General features: G+C 37.2%; 1 protein-coding gene across 1 annotated transcript in view; it reads left to right on the top strand.

The window, feature by feature from the left end:
- The window catches only part of LARGE1 (LARGE xylosyl- and glucuronyltransferase 1), a 286,606-nt gene that overhangs the window by 170,202 nt on the left and 97,020 nt on the right, over positions 1 to 19,384 (top strand). The window contains exon 7 of the mRNA XM_062588926.1: positions 9,407 to 9,578. Within this exon, the coding sequence (XP_062444910.1) occupies positions 9,407 to 9,578 (172 nt within the window). The remainder of the gene's footprint in view (positions 1 to 9,406; positions 9,579 to 19,384) is intronic.

The raw sequence follows: 19,384 nt of genomic DNA on the forward strand, positions 1-19,384 counted from the left end.
AGGGAGCTGGTGATTGGTTCGTTCTCTTTGACCCTCTCTCTTAAGATTGCTCTGACTGTGGTGGGTCCTCCATCTTTGACTGACACGCTGTAAAACAGCTGTTGAGGTGAGGTCAAAGGCCCCAAAGGAATAAGAAACAGCAGTAATTGAGACTGGCCACTTTTTCCTTTTCTATTCTCCAGCCTCATCATGTACAATGGAGGGAATTAAAAAAAAAAAAGAGAGAGAGAGAGTATTCAGAATTTTGGGGATAGCATGAAGTAGTGGAGAGAATTAAAAATGCCTTGGATTGGGGATTAGAATTACAATCAAATGGAAATTGGCCATCTGAGTTTGATGAGGCTAAGCAAAGAGGAAGAAATGTAAACCTTGTAGAGGAAAGACAGAGAAAGACCTAAGAGGATGGAAATAATCCTTAAAGATCCCAGTAGGTCAATTACTGTTGGTCATTTGTTTTCTGAATCAGATGTATATCTGAGTGTCTTGTCATCTAAATGGCAGAGACAAAAAAACCCCACTCCATTATATAACAGTCTGCAGTTTTATCTATTTAAAGCATGTTGTTCAAACATGCAGCATGGCCTAACTCTTGGCACCCTCAGTTAATTTCATTATTAAATAAGTCATTATTGAAAAAGCATTCTTAAATCACATTTTTCCCACTTATTTGCCCTTTCTGTATATGTGTGTACTGGTGAGAGATTTCGAAAGGAAAAAAAAACCAAGAAAAACAAGCATCAGCATCAGTCAGACTGAGTTACGGATTTTGTTAGAAAGAGAGGAGAATTAATTTGCATTTATTCTTCTGCTTCACTGTCTGCTAATGCTGATTTGGGAAGTTTTGTTTATTCTATCTTTTTCATATCTTATCTTCCTTTCCAGATGTGGCTTGCTCCATCGTTTCTGCATTTGCGCTACATTATCTAGGACACAGAGGTTCAGATAATCATACATTTCTGTCTCAACCTTTTCACTCACTGCTGTTTGTATCCAGACTTGTTGCATATGTGTGTGGAAGATATCATCTGTTCATAAAGCAAGAGATGAAGCAGAATTTTATTAGAGTTATTGGTACTTTTATAATGAGTAAGAACAACAGCAACAAAGGCTAACAGAGATAGATAGAAAAATAATTTTAGAAAAAATGTATAAATTCTAATCTCCTTACAGCTGTTTCTCAATGTGAATTACTTTTTCTTTTCTTTTTTTTCTTTTTTAATACTCAGGCACAAGAAATTCTAAATCTAGAAAGTTATACAATGTCGCTTGATTTCTGGTTTCCTTGACAACCATTCATATAAATAGTAAGGACTTGTTATGGGAGAGAGTATCAGTATAATCAAAACCTGTGAATCACCTGGGAAAAAATCACATTCAAAGTTAAAGTTGTAAGTTATCCAGCAAACATTAACAGAAGAGTCTATTTTAGTTTAAATCATGTTTGCTGGATACTTGACAAAAATGAAGCAAAAAGGCAGTGAATTTCCAAAGGTGAAATGCAAGGAGATTTCTTTTGGCATTCCTATTGAAGAAACTGCTACAGGTGGCAGCCACCTTCTTCCTCCTGGGTTCTTTGGTCACTCAGAGTTGGTCTCAATCTCTCTCTTCTGATTCTTATTGTTTTTAATTACCTGCAAAATCAAATACAGTGTGCTAAAGATAGACACAAATGTCACCCATATTGAATTTTAACCTGCTGTTCTCTTCCTTTCTCAAAAATTCAGTTAACTCAGCCTCAGCAATAAAATGTTGATCTTGATCTCTGAAGAGCAACAGAGTGAGAAAGAGAATCAGCCAAATGTCTCTGCCAAGAGTTTAAATACTGTGAGGCATGGACAATGTGAGATGGGAAAGACTATCCTGCAACTAACCCTGATCTATGTTAGTGCTGCTGGAATTGTGAGCGTGTTTTCATGAATATGAGAATAGGCATGGGAAAATTCACAGCAGGAAGAAGTTGTTCCTGTATGAAACTAAAAAACAGTGATGCAAAAAAGTGTACATCAAGAAAAGTTCCTATTTACAATTTTGTCAACTTTCTTAAGCTTTGTGCTGCAAATTCTTCTTCTTTTTTTTTTTTTTTTTTTTTTTTTTTTTAAGGCTTAGTAAAACGATGGCTGTTAAAATGGTGACAGTATTTTCCTCCAGTTTAGAAACTATGTGAAAGCCACAGTTCTAGTATCTTTCTAATTCTAATATCTTTGCCTTAAGTCACATACTTTTAGGAACAATTTTATCATTCCACTTTTCATATTCATAGCAGCAACAAAGTACCGAGCGAGTAATGAAAAAGCTATGGACAAAAGTTACCAACTGTGTCTGGGAAGATATTTATCCAATCTGATAAAATGCATTTTTTATGGTCATCTGATTCACACATCAGAGTTTCCAGGGCTATTTCCTATGCCTGGGCCATTTAGAAGAGCTGCCTGATGTTAGCAGCTAGCAGAGAATTTGCATGTTTTTTTTTTCACAGAGAACCCACTTGCTGTAAGTTCTGGCACCTAGATTATACTGGTTTTCAGTTCATTGTAAGATACAGTTCAGAACGTTTGTGCAGATCTGCGGGATTCTCTGTGATTATACTGTAGCCAGGAAGTTTTGTTTTGCTTTGCTTTGCTTTGTTTTTTTAAGATTCTGAAGTGAAGTTCTCACTTGTCTGATACAATTTTCAGAAACGTGCCTTTGTTAAAGCTAATGAGAGCTACAAAATACTTCATGATTTTGGAAATCCAGATATCCATCAGGTCATGCATTACGAAGCCTAAATTCACATTTCACTTTATTTCAATCAGTGTAGTCTAGAGACCAGTATAACAAAACCCAGCATGAGCGCTTTAGGGAAAGAGCATTACTTAGAGTCTGCTCTTCCTGTTCTCCCCATCCTTTGCAGTCTTTTGACTCCTTGCATTTGCATTTGGTTCTCCCACCACAGTGAATCTACAGCCTTCATATTTGGGTGGCAGTAGCAACTGACTACATTTGAGTCTATTTGATCACCCTTATTAGCCTACTTCTGAGAGGGATAACTGAAAGTGTCATCCTCTGCCTCCAGGCCTGCAACTTCTCAACCTGCTGCATCAATCCATCCAGTCTGACCTTTAGGATTTTGCAAGGTATAGACACCAGTGATGCATTTGTGAAAGTCAGCTGAGCAGAAAGATGAAAGGATGTCTCTTATTTGTTGTAGGGAGGGGAACATTATGTCATTGCTGAGGATTGTTTTGATTAATTTTTTTCCGCAGTGTATCTAGGAAGATGCAGTGAATACAGTGAGAAGTCAATACAGTACTGAAGGTTGCATTTTTCCAATGTAAAGTATTTAAGGATATGCTGTCAGGGTAAACACATCAGCTAGACTTCCATCATCTTACAATGTTAAACAAGAAGCACTTTCTGTAGCTCAGGAACTGCTACAGTGCTATATTCTGTGAGACAGGGAGGAATTCTTTAAGAATGGGAAAATACATTGTTTAACAGGCAAAAAGGAGTTGTATGAACTGCAACCTATTTGTCAAGAAGAGTCAGGAAAGATTTTCTGATAGAGAGGTAGGAGTCAGCTCTGGTTAACCAGGGAAAGGTCGTATTTGAAAAAGAAAGGCAATCCCAGCTTTATGTAGCTGGCTAGCTGAAGCTCTGAGTGCTTTGTTTGATGATACTGTTATATACCCTGTCACAGTCAGAGCAGCACATAGGAAGCCAAGCTGTTACCACTTTGCTGAACTTGGACCTCTAGTGCATACGAGAACATGTTAAGCGATGAGGGAGACCTGTGCAGTCCCAGTGAATTTTAGTTTGGTTTTCCTTTAAGATCTTGAATGTTTGCTCTCCTTTCTGATTTTCTAAGCTAGGTACCATTTTTATCTTACAGTATGTGCATGTAAATCCCAGCATTACTGCAAGAGTGGAAATAAATTGTCCCTTTTCTTGAGCTTTACCTTATTGCTCTATTTATCATGATAATGTAGCAACAAGAAAGGTGAGTGCAACAAAATCATACTCAAAAACAAAGTATCGTATTAGTATGTAAGACTGATGACCTTTAGGAGTAGAATGTTTAAACAGGAATGTAATGATAATTGAATTTAATTGATTGGGCTTCTAACAAACACTAAAATGTGTCCTACCCTGACACAAAACTTCAAAGTAAATTTTTTCTCCTCACTCATGCAGAGCACTTGCCCTGTTCTTTTCCACACTCAGTGTAATGACCAGTATCCATCCCCACACCCAACTTCCCACAGGCATCTAAGAGCTGTTATCTTTGTCTTTCTCCCAGTGAGGATAAGTAGGCAGCTGTTAATAAATGGAAAGTAAGACAGAGGAGAAAAAAGTATCCTAACTTTACATGTACAGTGATGAGCTCTGAAGTAGCCGTTACCACTCAGCAAAAAAAAACTTGACCTATTGCTAGGTCTATGAAAAATAATTGAATCAATGCTTTCTAGCAGCTAGAAATTAAAATCGAATATTGGGAATTATTAGGGAAGAAACAGATAAATGTAAAGAACAGTATTAAGCTATTGTGTAAATATGTAAAGCACTACACCATAAATACTGCAAGCATTCCTAGTCCCTGTGTCTCAAAAAGATTTTTGTAAAACTAAAAAAGGAAGAAAAAAAAGCTGTAAAGGTTTATCCAGCATATGAAACAGCTTCCTTATGAGGAAAGACTGAAGCCTGGAAAAGAGATGACTGAGGAAGAATATGACAGAGGTACAGCATACCACAAAATGGCATGGAGAATCTAAATACAAAGTAATTGTGTATTCTAGCCTCTAATACAAAAGCTGAGGGAAGCCAAATGAAATTGGTAGATAGGTGCATACAAAAACAGGAGTTACAAATAAGCAGTGGAACTTTGCTGCAGAATGTAGTGATTGCTAAAATGTGCAGGACTTCAAAAATCAACTAAATTTATAGGTTAAAAATTCTTCAAATGCTATTGAAAAGAAAGATTCTACCTGTGGCTCAGAAAATTGCTGCAGATCACGGGAATATTTATGGGGGTAGTATTGCTGTGTAATTTTACTACTTTTATACTCTTCAATAGGCACTTACCACTGTCTGCTATTGGAGGTAGGCTACTGAGCTAAACAGACTTTTGATCTGATACCTGAGACGCATTCCTAAGTCCTTTGTCCTCTTCCATTAATCACTTTCCCACTGTCATTCTATTTGTATTTATAGTGTCTTCTAAGCAAGACCAAGTCTTCTTCCCTTTCAAAAAGGTTAAAGTTACCTAATTACGTAGAGATTTCACTTACAGCTAGACAGCAGTAAGCATTCAAATGGGAAGTCCAGCACAAATTATCTCATCAGCTGTTTGTGGGGGAAAAATAATAATAAACTTAGAAAAAAGAATCACTACAGTTCTCTGAGCAAGTACACTGCAAGAGTCTACTTCTGATTTAACGTATTTGTGGTGGTTTGGTAAAAGTGCTGTGCTCTCTGATCCCAGTGGTGGGCCGCCAGGCTCAGGTGTTCTTAAGAATAAATATACATAAAACTTATGGGAATGTAGTCTCTATACAATTCATTCATAAATAAAAAGGGAGCCACCCTTCTGCCCTCTACCATCATAGAAACAAGGAGATTTGATTTGATTTTTATGATATTTGTTTGTATTGCTTCTTTCTGTAATAATGGCATTTCTGTTAACTCTAATGAAAATGTACACAATCATAGCAACTGTGAGAAAGCCAAGTTAGGCTGTCAGTAACCGCTATTCAAGACAGACAGCTTTGTCTAGAGATGATCTGAGTGGACATGGAGACTGTTGTTCCTAGTTGCCTAGCATTTACCAGAATAATCACATGTGCACGCACTCACTCATGGGTATATAATTTCAGTATGCATACCAAAAGGGCTAGATAGATTAGATAATTTAGTTTCTTTTCGGTCTTCAATTATAGAAAAAATAGGGATGGTTCTGATGAAAGATATTTAATAAGATATTATTTCATTTAGCATACTAATGGAAAAAAAAAGAAGAATCAGTGTCAGCATCAGCAAAATGCCCTTCTTGCCTCTCCTCCTATGAACAAAAATCCAGATCTTAAGATCTAGAGATCTGAGTTAAAGATCCAAGCTGTGCTGTTGGTACTGAGTTAAGAATTATACAAATGGCAAAATATGTCATACTATTCTGTTTCAGTTTCCTCTTTTACAAACTCTATGCTTTTCTATTCGTACTGAATCTTTTGGGAATATTTGTTCTCTGAAAGTAACTCTAATCTAGTTGTAAAGCAAATGATTCACAAATATCCCATATATGGACCATTTTTACTGTGCTAACAAAAAGGTATATTAAGGCTTACAGAAAATATTTAGACAATATTTAGAAAAATTAAATGGCTAAATGTCAACATTTATATCGAAGTGTGTAGCCTGAAAGTTGCTGAATTTTGCAAGAATTTATGCACGGACCAATTAATTAACTCAAATTCTGTCATTTCGTTACTACTGAATGCAATAGTGTTCTTCTATTTCTTTTAGTAAGACTGTATGTGATACAGAGAGAGTGACCATCCACAGTGCTGTGGTGTAGGGTAAGGAGTTATCCTTGGCATGATTTTGCAAAGGTTACATTATTCATGAATAAAGAGGCCATGAAGAAATTATGCTGGGGAATAATTAGGACCCCTGTTTATGTCTTAGTCAACTCTACATCAGAGGGGGAGTAAGCTTGAGATACATTGAACCAATTGACAGTTCAAGCTTCATCACATGCTCAAATCGAACACATGCTTGCAGCTCTGATAGACCATTTGGAATAGGGACTGCTGCTGTCATTTTCAAAAGCAAGACATGAGGCTTTGTTTCTGAGTGCCAGGTCTGAATGAACAGCCAGATGAGGATCTCCTCCTTGCAGTGATACATTGCTATGGTATTAGGTGTTGGGAATCCTGAGACCAAAGAAAGTAATGGCTTCTTGTAGGTGACTCTTACGTTTCCAGCCCCCTCTTCCCTTCCCTGCTTGTCTCAGGCTATCCATGAGTCCTCTGAATCCCTGCCTTTTTAGGCTTATTTGCATAAGCATATTAGAATTTATTCTATAGCAATATTGCATTTGCACTAATTAAATGAGGGACATGCCATTCAAAGTTAATAACTTATGGATGGGTAATAATAAAAGCAAGCTCAAGTCTCTAAAATTATATTAACTTTTTTATTACGTCAGTATGACTGGAGAGCTGGTATCTGTGGCTGCTGTAGCACAAGGACCTCAAGTGGTGAGTTCAGGATGACATCCAGAGTATGAGATCACTGACACACTGATGGAATGGTCCATTTTTAGGGCCATCATGTAAGACAGCGAACTGAGACCAGACATATCTAGAGTTTTCAGTTCGAAATTGATCTCAGTTTTACACATAGAAAAAATAATAATTCTGAGGAGCATTGAGGTTCATTTATGTGTACTTAGAGACTTCATACTGGCATGTATCTAGATTTCTTTTCTGAGCACCAGACACATTACAGTGGGAGCAGGTTAGCAAGAATGAACTAAGAATGACAGCTCTTCAAGCCCATGAATTAAAGCATAATGTGTGTTACTTCACTCTGATTTCTTTAGTGGTGGCTTATACCAGAGTCCTAGAGTTCTTGCACAGTGTCACTTTCTTATTCTACTTTTGGTATTTAACAGTGCAAATCCCATAGCACAAATACCTTGTATGCATGTAGGTAACAATGCCAATGAAATTATATGTGCAAGTGGTTACATCTGAATTACATACACAGACAAGAGAACATACAAATTGGGTAGTCAGGGTGAGGTACCTTTTAAAAAACAAAGATGTAAAATTTCATGCTTCAATTTGTACTTTCTCTATTCAGATTCATTTTAAGATCATCATGCTTTTCTTGCCATTCCCCATAAAATTTTCACTTTCCCCTAAAATGTAGCTTAAATGTTTACTCCAGTATCTCTAGTCTTTTTAATGAACGTAGCAGTGGGGGGAAGGCCAGCCCTGGTACAAGAACTGAGAATAAATTTGTGTGCTGTTTTAAAGCAAAAGGAGCAAGTCAGCTTACATCAGCACAGGCCTTGTTACTTTATATTCAAAAAGAGAAATGCACTCCAAGCAGCTATTATTAGCCTTTCTTCCACCACTCTTCCAACTTCCAAATAAAGTTTAGGAACCCATTCTACTATGTGAGGGTTTTCTTGAAGGATTTTGGAGGAAATGAGCTCTTCTGTGCAAAAGCTGTTTCATACAATAAACTTTACAATGTCAGTGAATAGATGGGAGACAGCTGAATAACAGAATAAGTCTTCCCGGTTTTATGAATGCACTTTATTTCTGCCTACCTTGTCCAAAGTGTAGCATGGTAGGCCAAATCCTGAAGTCTGACTCCACTCAAGTCCCCTGCAGGCAAAATACTAATTGAAGTTAAAGGGAACACCACTCAAGAGAAAACTTAGTAAGAATTTTCAGAATTTTAGTGGATGCTCTTTAAAACATATAGGCAATAGGAACCACTCATCAAAAACTTCTGCGCCCAATTTTCAGTGGTGACTTTTGGTATTTGAGAATTTGACTCTCACAGGAAGAAAATGAAACAGGGTTCAGAGTTCCTGGAACATCTTAATGATATTGTAACAATTAATACTGAATTTAGTCTCCTAATTTATTTTTGAAGCTGTAGAAAGGTTTTGTTTAATCCTTATTAAAAAAAAAAAAAAAAATAAGTGTTTGGATGTGGTCCATTTTAAATATAAAAATAAAGGAAAAATGATTAAAAATGTTCTTTCAGTTTCTCTACTTTTGAGCATGTCTGTGTGGTGTGACTAGTTACAATTTAAAGATGTAAGGTTTAAGTAATACCTGAATTGTTAAGAAACAAATTTTATGGAATTTTGTGGTCTACTGTTCCAGATGGCTAGCATTTTGAAATTCTGACTTCCAAATCTGCAAAACATAAAAGGAAAAAACATATATTTGTTACTCCTACCTCTATGTCAGAAAATTCTGGGAATGGCAAACCTCAAAATTTTTGTTTTGTTTGAAAATGAAAGCAGTGTAGAATACATCTGGAATTTTGGATTAAATATTTATTTCAATTTTATCAGGACATACACAGATATCTCAGAAAGAATTATACCAGGTTTGAGACACTGATCTAATTTTAATTCTATTGTGTGAAGTAGTTGCCTCAAAGAACTTTTTTATTAAAAGCTTCAGAAATTTTAACATATTACAGAGCTTCTGAAATTAAATTAAAATTAAGATTCTAGATGACTGTTTCCACCTAGCATTTTATGGTTCGATATTGCTGGTCCTGAGAGATCTTCTACTATTACAAGAAAATAGTGTAAGGGAGAGTTTTTATTTTCAAACAACTCATCTCTAATGAAGCTTATTTTTTCTTCCTCTTTCTATTTTCCATTTCCTGTTAGTCGGAAGTGTCTTGGATCCCCAACAAACACTACTCTGGGATTTACGGGCTGATGAAGTTGGTTCTGACTAAGACGCTACCTTCCAATCTGGAGCGAGTCATTGTCCTCGACACAGACATAACATTTGCCACTGACATTGCTGAGCTATGGGCCGTCTTTCACAAGTTCAAAGGTATTCTAAAGATATTTTAATTTCTTGATTTATGAGGAGGGAGAATGGTTTGGTAAAGTAAGCAGAAGAGTGGGGATAAGAGGGCTACCTCAGATTTATTTGCTGAATATTTTCATTCTTTCATTTTCTGATTTTTGAATATACTTGTTCCATTTATGAATCTGTTGTTCCATTGTCTAATTATTTGGGAGAGGTTAGAGCTTGAGAATACAGTATATTATAAAGAAAGAATTATGAGGATTCTCTACTGATGTATTATTCTAACTATCTGCAGTTATTCAACACACAGGAGAACTTATTTTATATTACTTTTTATTTATAAAGCCTAATTATTACTTTAAATATAACTTCTTCTTGCTACCACTGAAAATTAATATATTAGGATGGTGTTTGGACTAGGAAGGAGGATGAATGGGGCAGATTTTTGCTTATGAATAGAAATGAATTATTACTTGCTCCTGTTAATGAGTTGATACAGGGTTCTGGATCTGAAGTATCCGCCTGAAGTAGTTTTCTCTACCTATCCCTATTTCCCACAGCTCCTTGAAAATTTTCTTGGTAGTTTGATCAAGAAAGGACATTTTTAGAGTAACTCAGTAAGGAGATTGTTACAAAGGAGATTGCTGCCTTGTCACAAGCCAGAGCCCTTTCTTAGCTAACACTTGCTACTGAAGCTACTAAATTGTCTTGCACTGCGGTGTTACCCGTTTTTCAGACTTAGAGGCATGCCCTATTGTTTTCCTGTTACCCTCACAATACATCCTGGAGTGCTGGTAAGTGCAGAGACACTACGCTTTGTAGGTTTACAGCCTTGCAGAACTGTAGCCTTGGTATTAGTCAGCTGTCTTTAAATCATCTTAAGCAAAACTCAGCCTAAGCAAATGAAAGTATTTATTTACAGAAGCCAAAATAGACCACCAGGTTACTGATAGAAAAGACAGTAGAGTACGTTTAATCTGCTTATTCCATAGTGATATCCATAAGGTCTCTTTGCCTTTCCCAGTATCTAATTAACAAGGCAGTAGCTGCTAACTTCAGATCTGTGGTCAAAGATTCAGTTCTAGTGCTTGCTTTTCAATGAATTCCTTTCTTTTCTTGGAAATATTGATATCCCTTCAACAGGCCAGAAGCAATCATCTTCTTACTTTACTGAACCATGCTTTTAAAGAAGCATATGAAGAAGAGGGGAGGCCTAAGATTGAAAAAAATATAAGCAGAAAAGATGGAAGATGGATGATTATTTGAAGCCAAAAAGTCAGAAGTCTCCAGACAGCTAGGCAAGATAGCTCAGCTGGTTAGAGCTGTGAAAAGCTCTAACACACACAGAGGCAGAATTATTCCTAGCCCTTGTAACGTACTTGTCATGATCCACATGTCAAAAATCAAACCAGGAAAATTGTTTTAGAATGATTTTGTTAGTAGTCTAGCTGGTCTTTTGATCTGTGATGACCACCTACTTCTTTACTATATTCTTAAGCCTAGCAATAAATTCAGATTAGTGCCTACATCTACTCATCTCCCAGACCATGTCACATACAAAGAATTAATGGCACAATAATGGCACAATCCCATACCCCCAGGAGCTGAGTAGTGTGGGAGAGGACTTGAGAAAGTGTGTATGCCCGAAGTGACACTGTACTTTGGAGAGGGAAGAGAAGAGAAAGGGTCCTAGCCCATGCTTTTGCTCCAGCCTGTGTCACAGGTTAGAGATCCATTAGGAAAGTGAAACTCAGTGACAATGGATGATCTGGAAAGTGAGGGCAAGTAAGTTGGAGAGATACTTCTATGGCCCTCAAAGGCCTCCAAAATCTAACTTTGACTCACGATCGCTTAGTAAAAGATTGCTTTAAATCATATGGTTATTCTTAGTTTGTTCTCTGTTTCTTTTTTAATTTTTTTTCTCCTACTAATGTCACTTCAAATGATGTCTCATGTCATTAACCTCAAGTAACCCTCTAAAGTATCCTTTTAAACTAGTGTTCTAGTTTAAACACTAGTTTAAACCTTGCTTTGCCCATCAGAAGTCCCAAGTAAGTTTATAAAGATTTCTTAGGGACAATCTAGTGTGTTGGTTGAAATGTTACTTAAAACATGAAACAAATAGCACTCCTGTGATAGGAAGTTGTAACCTCCATAGGAGCCTGACACTATACCCTACCCCAGATTGGAAGGTAATCTTAGAACCACTGATTCTCCTTCAAGAAATGTTCACTCAATTTTTGGGTAGAATTGTCCGTTAAAAAACTGCTTTCACCAGAGATTATTTGAGCAAGCAAAAGACTTTACACAGCAAGCAGTGCAGGAAAGCAAAGGCTTCCTTCTGTGGGTTGCTGCTGGATAACAGGTAAGACTGTCCAGCATAACCTCTTCCAATTTCCTGCCATACAGAGAAAGAGAGAGAAGGTCCTAGAGTCTGTGATCCTTTCTGTGCCCAGGAAGACTTTTCTTTCTAGATGAACATAATGACTAAGAGAGAGTGGTAGCTTAGATTCCCTTTTTTCTAGGACAGTACTCTTGGAAGAAACTCAGACTCAGGACTGTCTTGTAGTTTAGCCAGGTCTGATTTACTGTGTGGAAAGGCAATGTTTTAAATAGCACCTGGGATATCCAATATTCCTGTTCCACAAAGGTTCTTCTTCCAATCTTCTTCCAATAGTAACTTAATATTTTAGTTGCTAAAACTATTATTACATTCGTTCTGTAGAGGGAAAAAAATTGAGTATTCATTTTTAAATTATTGTTCATTCTGCCCTTTTCTGATAACCTCTCTGCATCTGCCCTTGTAATAAGTGTTCCAACTATTCTGTATCTGAATGCACAAATTAAGCTTTTACATAGGTGAATTTATTTGAAATTCTCTTCTTTGAAGTGACAACCTTAGGCTTCAGGAAAAATTCACACCTCTTTTCAGTAACCTGAGACACTGTCTCTCAGGCAATGTGATGTTCAAAGGTTTCTCTTTGCAATTATTGGGGCTTTATAATTATTACTACTTTTATATGAAAGTTTCAATCTTTATGCATAAATTTATTTTGGGGAACTAGTTACTGAGATTTCAAGAGTCAGATCCCACTTTCCAGCTGGGATTTGGACATTTCTACTTTAGCCTCATTCTCTCTTGCTCTCCCAAAGATAAGCAGACTGTTTCTCTGGGACAGATACATACCTCCAAAATATTGACTTCAAAGGTGTGAGACTGCAGCCATTCTGGTAAAGATAGCTCATCATGCACCCTTCTGTCACTTAGTTGACACCGATTAGGTTTTCTATTCATCTTTCACTGGATTTTAACAGTTCTAAACTTGAGAAAGCATCTACCCTAAGGGCAGAAGAATGTGACTGTACATCATATGCATTTTTGGATAAATGGCTGCAAAGTGTTTAAGACAGCAAGGATCAGTGTAACCAATAGGCTTTTATTGCAGAAACTGTATGAATTCTTCTGAGAAAGGAAACAGTCCACAGCTAGGCTCTCTGCCATCAATCTTAAAGTTCTTTTAAAGGCCACATCAGCTAATTGTTCTGCTATTCTTGCTCACTCAGCCTCTTGGTATTGAAATGTAGCTTCTTTCTTCCAAGCATCTGATTTTAACTTGAACTATTTGTTAAGTATGGATTCTCAAGACCACTCATTTTAAATGGCAGTGTGACTTTTTGGGGGATCTGATCTGAAAATCAAAATAATTATTTATGTTATGTATGTTTCAGTCAGGATCACAGCTTTTTTGTGCTGTATATTTTTATAGCAAGAGACTTGTCTTTCTTTGTGCTTTATTGCTTAGTGTCAGGTGGCAATTCTTGTCTCTACGTGGTTCTGCCAGGCCATTGCCGTGTAAGAGTCACAGCTGAGACCCACAAGTGAGATCTGAAATAATCTATTATCTGAAACAATAGAGATCAGTGTTGAGGACCTCTCTATTAGACTTAATACCATATCTAAGGCCATGGTATTTCTAAGTTGATGCAGTAACTCAGAGGCTATATTGAGCAGTGATGCCCTACTACTATATACATCAGTCTCACAACCCAGCTAGCTAATATAGTAAATATTGTAAGTACTTTTAGGCAGAGAGAGGTTAAGTAAATATTCTAAGTACTTTTAAGTGAGTGGTTAGTAAATAAGTAGTGTATTTCAAGTAATTCTACATCTAGGTTCGGTTGTCCACAGAACTGTAACTACAATGACTGTTGGTCTGTGCAAATAAGTCTTCTCTGGAAAACTGGTTAAGGCATTAAAACAGAGTCACCTACCTGTGTTAACCAAGCATCCAAGAAGGAGAAAAGACAAGGTTGGCAGAGAGACTGAAATCGCCATAGTCATGCTTTACTTGGATAAAAACATGTAACAGAAGCTGTTTGCTTTGTGTCAGAAGCTCAAACAATGATAAAAATCAATACTGGCATCATAAATACCAGAAAAGGTCAACAGCAATTGTGGTGAAGGATCAAGTGGCCACAACTGAAGATGAATTGGCACATAGTCAATCTCAAACTTTATGTTTGTAAACACTCAGTGTGTTAGTGCTTTGGCATATTGCTCTGCAGAATGCCTGAGGTGACAATTTAGGTTCATGCTATTTTTGCAGCTTCTCTAGGAAAACGTGCTAACAAGCGAAAAATCACAACCATCACAAAATTCAACATCTCCTATATAGGAGTTTTAGTAATAATTTCCTACGAGAGCTATTATGTTTATAGCTGTAATATCAAATGAATGCATAACTTTCCATTTCTGTGTGATGTTAGTGTGTCAGAAAGTGAAACACTGACGGCACCAGTGAGAGTCAGGCAGAGTCAGCAGGTGCTGTTTAAATTTCTCTGAATTTGGGTCTGACAGTGAAGCATTGTCTTGATAAACTCTACCTCTCATAGGCATTAGTTCTTCTTCCACAAAGATTGTACATCTTATAGGTATGCTGGTCTTGTGGTGATGTAAAATATTCATTTGTTGCCAAGATGAAAATTTAAAATTCATTGTTGCCTGTGGCTGAAGCCAGGATTTGAACCACAGAATTGTTTCTCAGTAGGTTCTGTAGCTTAGTGTGTCAGTTTACACTCACTGAATCATTAAAGCTTCCATGGGTAGTTTTAAGACAGGATCTCTGCAGGCTGACATATTGTGTGCATTAAATCCTGCAGTGATCTTTCTGTTCATTCTGGTCAGTACAATAGGTTTCCATTTTCTTACTAATCAAGAGGAAGGCATTAGCAACATGCACCTCATTGTGTACAAAAATCCACAGTATGAGTCAATCTTTTTGTGAAGGAAACAGGATCACATTGTAGCAGAGTACATTAATAGAATTGTCAGGCAGCTATTAAAATAGCTTAAAATTATCTGGATTTTATAGGTGTCTAAAAAGGCCGAATGGCACTTGTCTTTGCTCGTGAAAGGAACATCTGATAGTTTCTGAAAGGCTTGTGTAAGTATTTAATGGTTAGACTACAGTACATAGCTCATCTTAGGGTTATTCTACAAATGTTACAGATTTTTTCTTTGCAATGGTCCCAGTGGAGAATGTATCAGCTTATGATGTTCTGTTCCTAATTATTACATCAGGCGTTTTCTTCCTTTCTGCTGCAGAAGTTTTGAAGCTTCATTGATAAAGAATCCTATTTGTTAGCTATAGTTAATAGAAATGCAGAGGTGTGGTCCTTCTCTCTGTCTTGATGCTACTGTATGACTTGCATATGAAACTATAGGAATAAACACCGAACATCAGTTTATCTTAGTGAAATGCCTAAGGAAGGATAGATTGAAGGCATTTGGAAAAATGGCAAGCTTGTAACCGTGACTGGAGATGAACTTTGCTGATTTTATTTTGAAGGGGATCAAGCAAAGAGATCAGACTTTCTAATTCTGTTGGTCAAAGAAAAAACACATCGTTCTCTCTGCACTGGTCTTATAAGATGACTAGTTGGAAGTCCTTTCCTTTTTTCTTTCCACCTATAATTGTCATTTTGCTTTGCCATGGTGTGTTATTATTAAGGAAGCAGCATGTAAGAAAGTTGACCTCAGTAAATGAGCTCCAAGGAAGAGAGTTTATTAGATGGATCAGCATGTGCACATTCCAGTTTATGAGTTTTAATGTGAGAAGAGACATAATCAGAAAGTTGTGATTATGAATTACCCCCAAAATGGAATGGCCATGGTTTTAGAAATATCTGTAGTTCCTTTTTAGCTGAATAGTTCTTTGTCTGCTTCTACCACTAGAAAAAAATGTTTAGAGGTTAAAGGCCAATAGCATATAGAAATTGGTTGCAACTCATGGTGGGGGAGAGCCTAAAATGAAAAAAAAAAAAAAAAAAAAAAAAAAAAAGTGTTTCTCTATTTTGCCATATTGTTTTCTCAAAGGTACTCTTTGGCTGTATTTTCAAGCTTTTTCCCAGGACATCTAGGACTGCTTTAATTAAAAATGAAAGCTGATACTCCTTTATGATCTTCTGATTCCACAGCTGGGGCTTTCAAAAGAATAAACAACCACGTATTACATGATTTATAATAAAATCATGTTTGCAACACAGAAATTTTGAGGACTTCTTTCTCTCTCTTCGACATCTATCTAGTGCTTTTTCTGCAGTATTTTTCTTCAGTCTTTGTTAACCTGCCAGTCATTCTACAGCTGTCTTTTTGGGTTAGATGCTATGCTGTATCTAACACCCAAACTAACCATTGTATGACTCACCCAGTGCTGAAGCAAAAAAAAAAAAAAAAAAAAAAAAAAAGTTTTCTGTCTCCTCTGAACTCTTTCTTCAGGAGTTAAAGAGACTTTAATTGTATTAATCTCAAGTACTCTAACTGTGGGGAATGGACCTAGAGCATTTGAGTTGCCTTGCCAATCTTGATTGCGAGAAATCCAGGCAGAGCCAGGCGTGATAGGAGCAAGAGTGCATGTCCCCAACTCCCTCGGCTGGCACAAGCTGTGACTTTTCAGAAGCTGGAATACCCAGCTCCCAGAGGCACTGGGAGAAGGAGCACTTCTGTTTTGTGCGTTTGTTCTTAACAGAGGAGTAGAGCAATTCTGGGAAATAGATCCCAGTGTTGGAGGCTTGAGTCATTGGTAGGGTCTGCTGAAATGAAAACAATGAGAATGGAGGGAGGGAACAGACTGAGGGGGAAAATAAAAAAACAACTCCCCACCCCAATTCTCACAATAAAAGGGGGAAATCAGTCAGCAGTTGATGACTGCTGACAGATATTTTGGGTTGTTTTTTTTCTTCTGCAAGCTGTTCACCCTCTCCTGCAGTAACAGACATGCTCCCTACAGATCCGTTTAGTACCCGTGTCCCAGCAAATCACAATGTATTTACATTTTTTTTCCTAGAGGGCTATTAAAAAACCACAAACCCACAAACCCCTATGTCTGCTATTCTCCTTGGGTGAAGCACACAGATTAAGTCCACATATTAATCCTTCTCCTAGTCATTAGTGCATTCCATAATTGACAGTAAAGCAGAGTTAAGTGAATGACCAGGTAATGAATATGAGGGGAGTGGCTACCTATCCATCATTCCATTTACTAATGTGTAAAAATGATTCACTTTTACATATGTGAAGAAGCCAAGCAGATGAGACACATGGGTCATTCACCTATCAAATGAAGTTTACTCTAAGGTTTAATAGTTATATTACTACGATTAAGGAAGGAATGATATTTAATAGATAGGTTTCTGAGCCTAAGGCCCTTGCTCTAATCACATGCAATCTATCAAGTACATATGCTTTTCACTGTTCTCTGTGAGATGCATTGTAACTTGATATTGCTTTTCCCTGCTTTTAACCAAGCATATTCTCCAAGTCTACTTTGCTCTGCATTAGCAATCTATATTTTTAAGGACCTAAAGCCCCATTTCCAATCACAAAGCTCTCATCTGCAGTTTCACTTCTTTGGTTTCATGCTGCAAATCATGTCTATAATACTGTCCTTGGCAGCAGAAGGATTTGCATCGTGCACAGTGACATAGGGAATATCTGTCTCACAGGAGGTGGAGTGCATTGCCCAGAGGTCAACAGTATGATTGTCCCATCAGCAGGATTGAGTTCATGATATTGTTCTCCGTAGAACCAGAGAGGGGGGAAAGGAACATACAAAATTAAACCAATTTATTCACAGCTGAACAAGCACTATGCTCAAATACACCATGTGCAAGAAGCATGGACGATAACAGAAGCTACAAGTTAGACATGTAAATAAAATCTGTAAATAATCCAATTTTGTAGAAACCTCACAGGTTTCCTTTTTCTAAGCATTCTAGAGAACTCAGGGTCCTGTGAACCCTTTATTCTAACTCTTGATCTAAAAGAAAGTAGTTATGTGTGTAGTGGCTCAGTTTGCTGTGCATCTCCCAAGTGTTTTAAAGCTGAAGCTTACTTTATTCCAACTCCATGCTCTTTATAGTAATCTCTAGCTTACATTCAGCATGGGCCAAGCAATTCAATTAAATTAAGGAGCTTTTCTTCCTCTGACACTTTTCTCAAAGTAAATCTTGTGTTGTGACACTGCTAACAGGAAAAAGATTTTTGCCATCATCATTCCAAATACATTCAAAAAGGTGATTGATAAGCATACAGTAAAAACTCAGGGACCAAATGTGTCCACATGCATTTACTTGCAGTAGAATTAAGAGTTTTGACTGAAGTGTCAGGTGGGGTGATCTGTACACTGCATGAAGACTGGTCCTGAGTATGATTTGGACCTGAAGTGCAAAATACATGGCTGTGGTAAATGGTGTACAAGTTAGAATGTCATATTGCCACCAATTTTTGCGTTATCTTGAGATTCAGATGCTTTCTCATACTGCTAAGAAATTATGATCTAAATATTGCTACACTGGTATCCTAAAATCCTGAAAGAGCACATCGAAGCTGGTATAAACTGGCTTTATAAAATATTGGAGTCAACTGGATGATGCTGACTTACATCAGTGAAGGAGTCTAGCTGCTATATTCCCTGATTTACATAAATATTCTTGCTCTGAAGTTACAACTTCTTTTATAGGCTAACTAAAAAAAGATGTGAATTGCTGGGGGAGCAATCTTTAAATATGCTTTCCTTTCAACTCTAGACACCTGGTATAGGTCACAAGTGAAAAGAGTTGGGTGACCTCAGTCAAATCTGATGTGCATAAAGGCTGAAGTGCATAAGCAGGGCAGTACAGGGATGCAGTACTGGGGTACAAGGTTGGAGGCACTTCAGCAGACTTAGAAAAGGGCATTTGCACGCTGTCAGTTTCATTTTCATAATCATATGATTCTTTCAAACTTAATTAAAGGAAAGAAACAATAATAGGTACATGAGAAAATGTGAGGATGAAGAGTCGGAATGAGTATACAGAATACAGAGCAGGAAGGAAAGACTAGGAAAAGGCAGGAGTGGAAACACATCTAAAGTTAGTGAAGAGTATTTTATCTTGAAGCCTCTTGAATCTGAGATTGGCATAAATTCTTGTATATCACAGCTAATTTCTGTGAAACCATATAGAAGCAAACGTGTATCTAGAAATTTCCTGCATTTCCTCGGCAGCAGCGTCTGAGTATAAGAAAAATCTCACCAGATTTTTATCATTATTTATTGTTTGCACTGTTGTGTGGTGCAGGAGCTCCACTTGTGGACCAGCACTCCTGGTCCAGATTTTTAAAACAGAATGTTAAGAAGTCTCTGCAAACTTCTTGCTGTGTTTGTGTTATGTGGTTTTCTTCCTCTTCCTAAAGAGCTTTGATCACTCTAACACCTAGTTAGATCTAGTTGTTGTGTGGAGTAGGAGGGTTGAGAATGATTTGTAAAATTGAGCAGAGATGAAGTCCC

The sequence above is a fragment of the Rhea pennata genome, chromosome 1 (genome assembly GCF_028389875.1).
Source record: "Rhea pennata isolate bPtePen1 chromosome 1, bPtePen1.pri, whole genome shotgun sequence".
Lineage (NCBI taxonomy): Eukaryota > Metazoa > Chordata > Aves > Rheiformes > Rheidae > Rhea > Rhea pennata.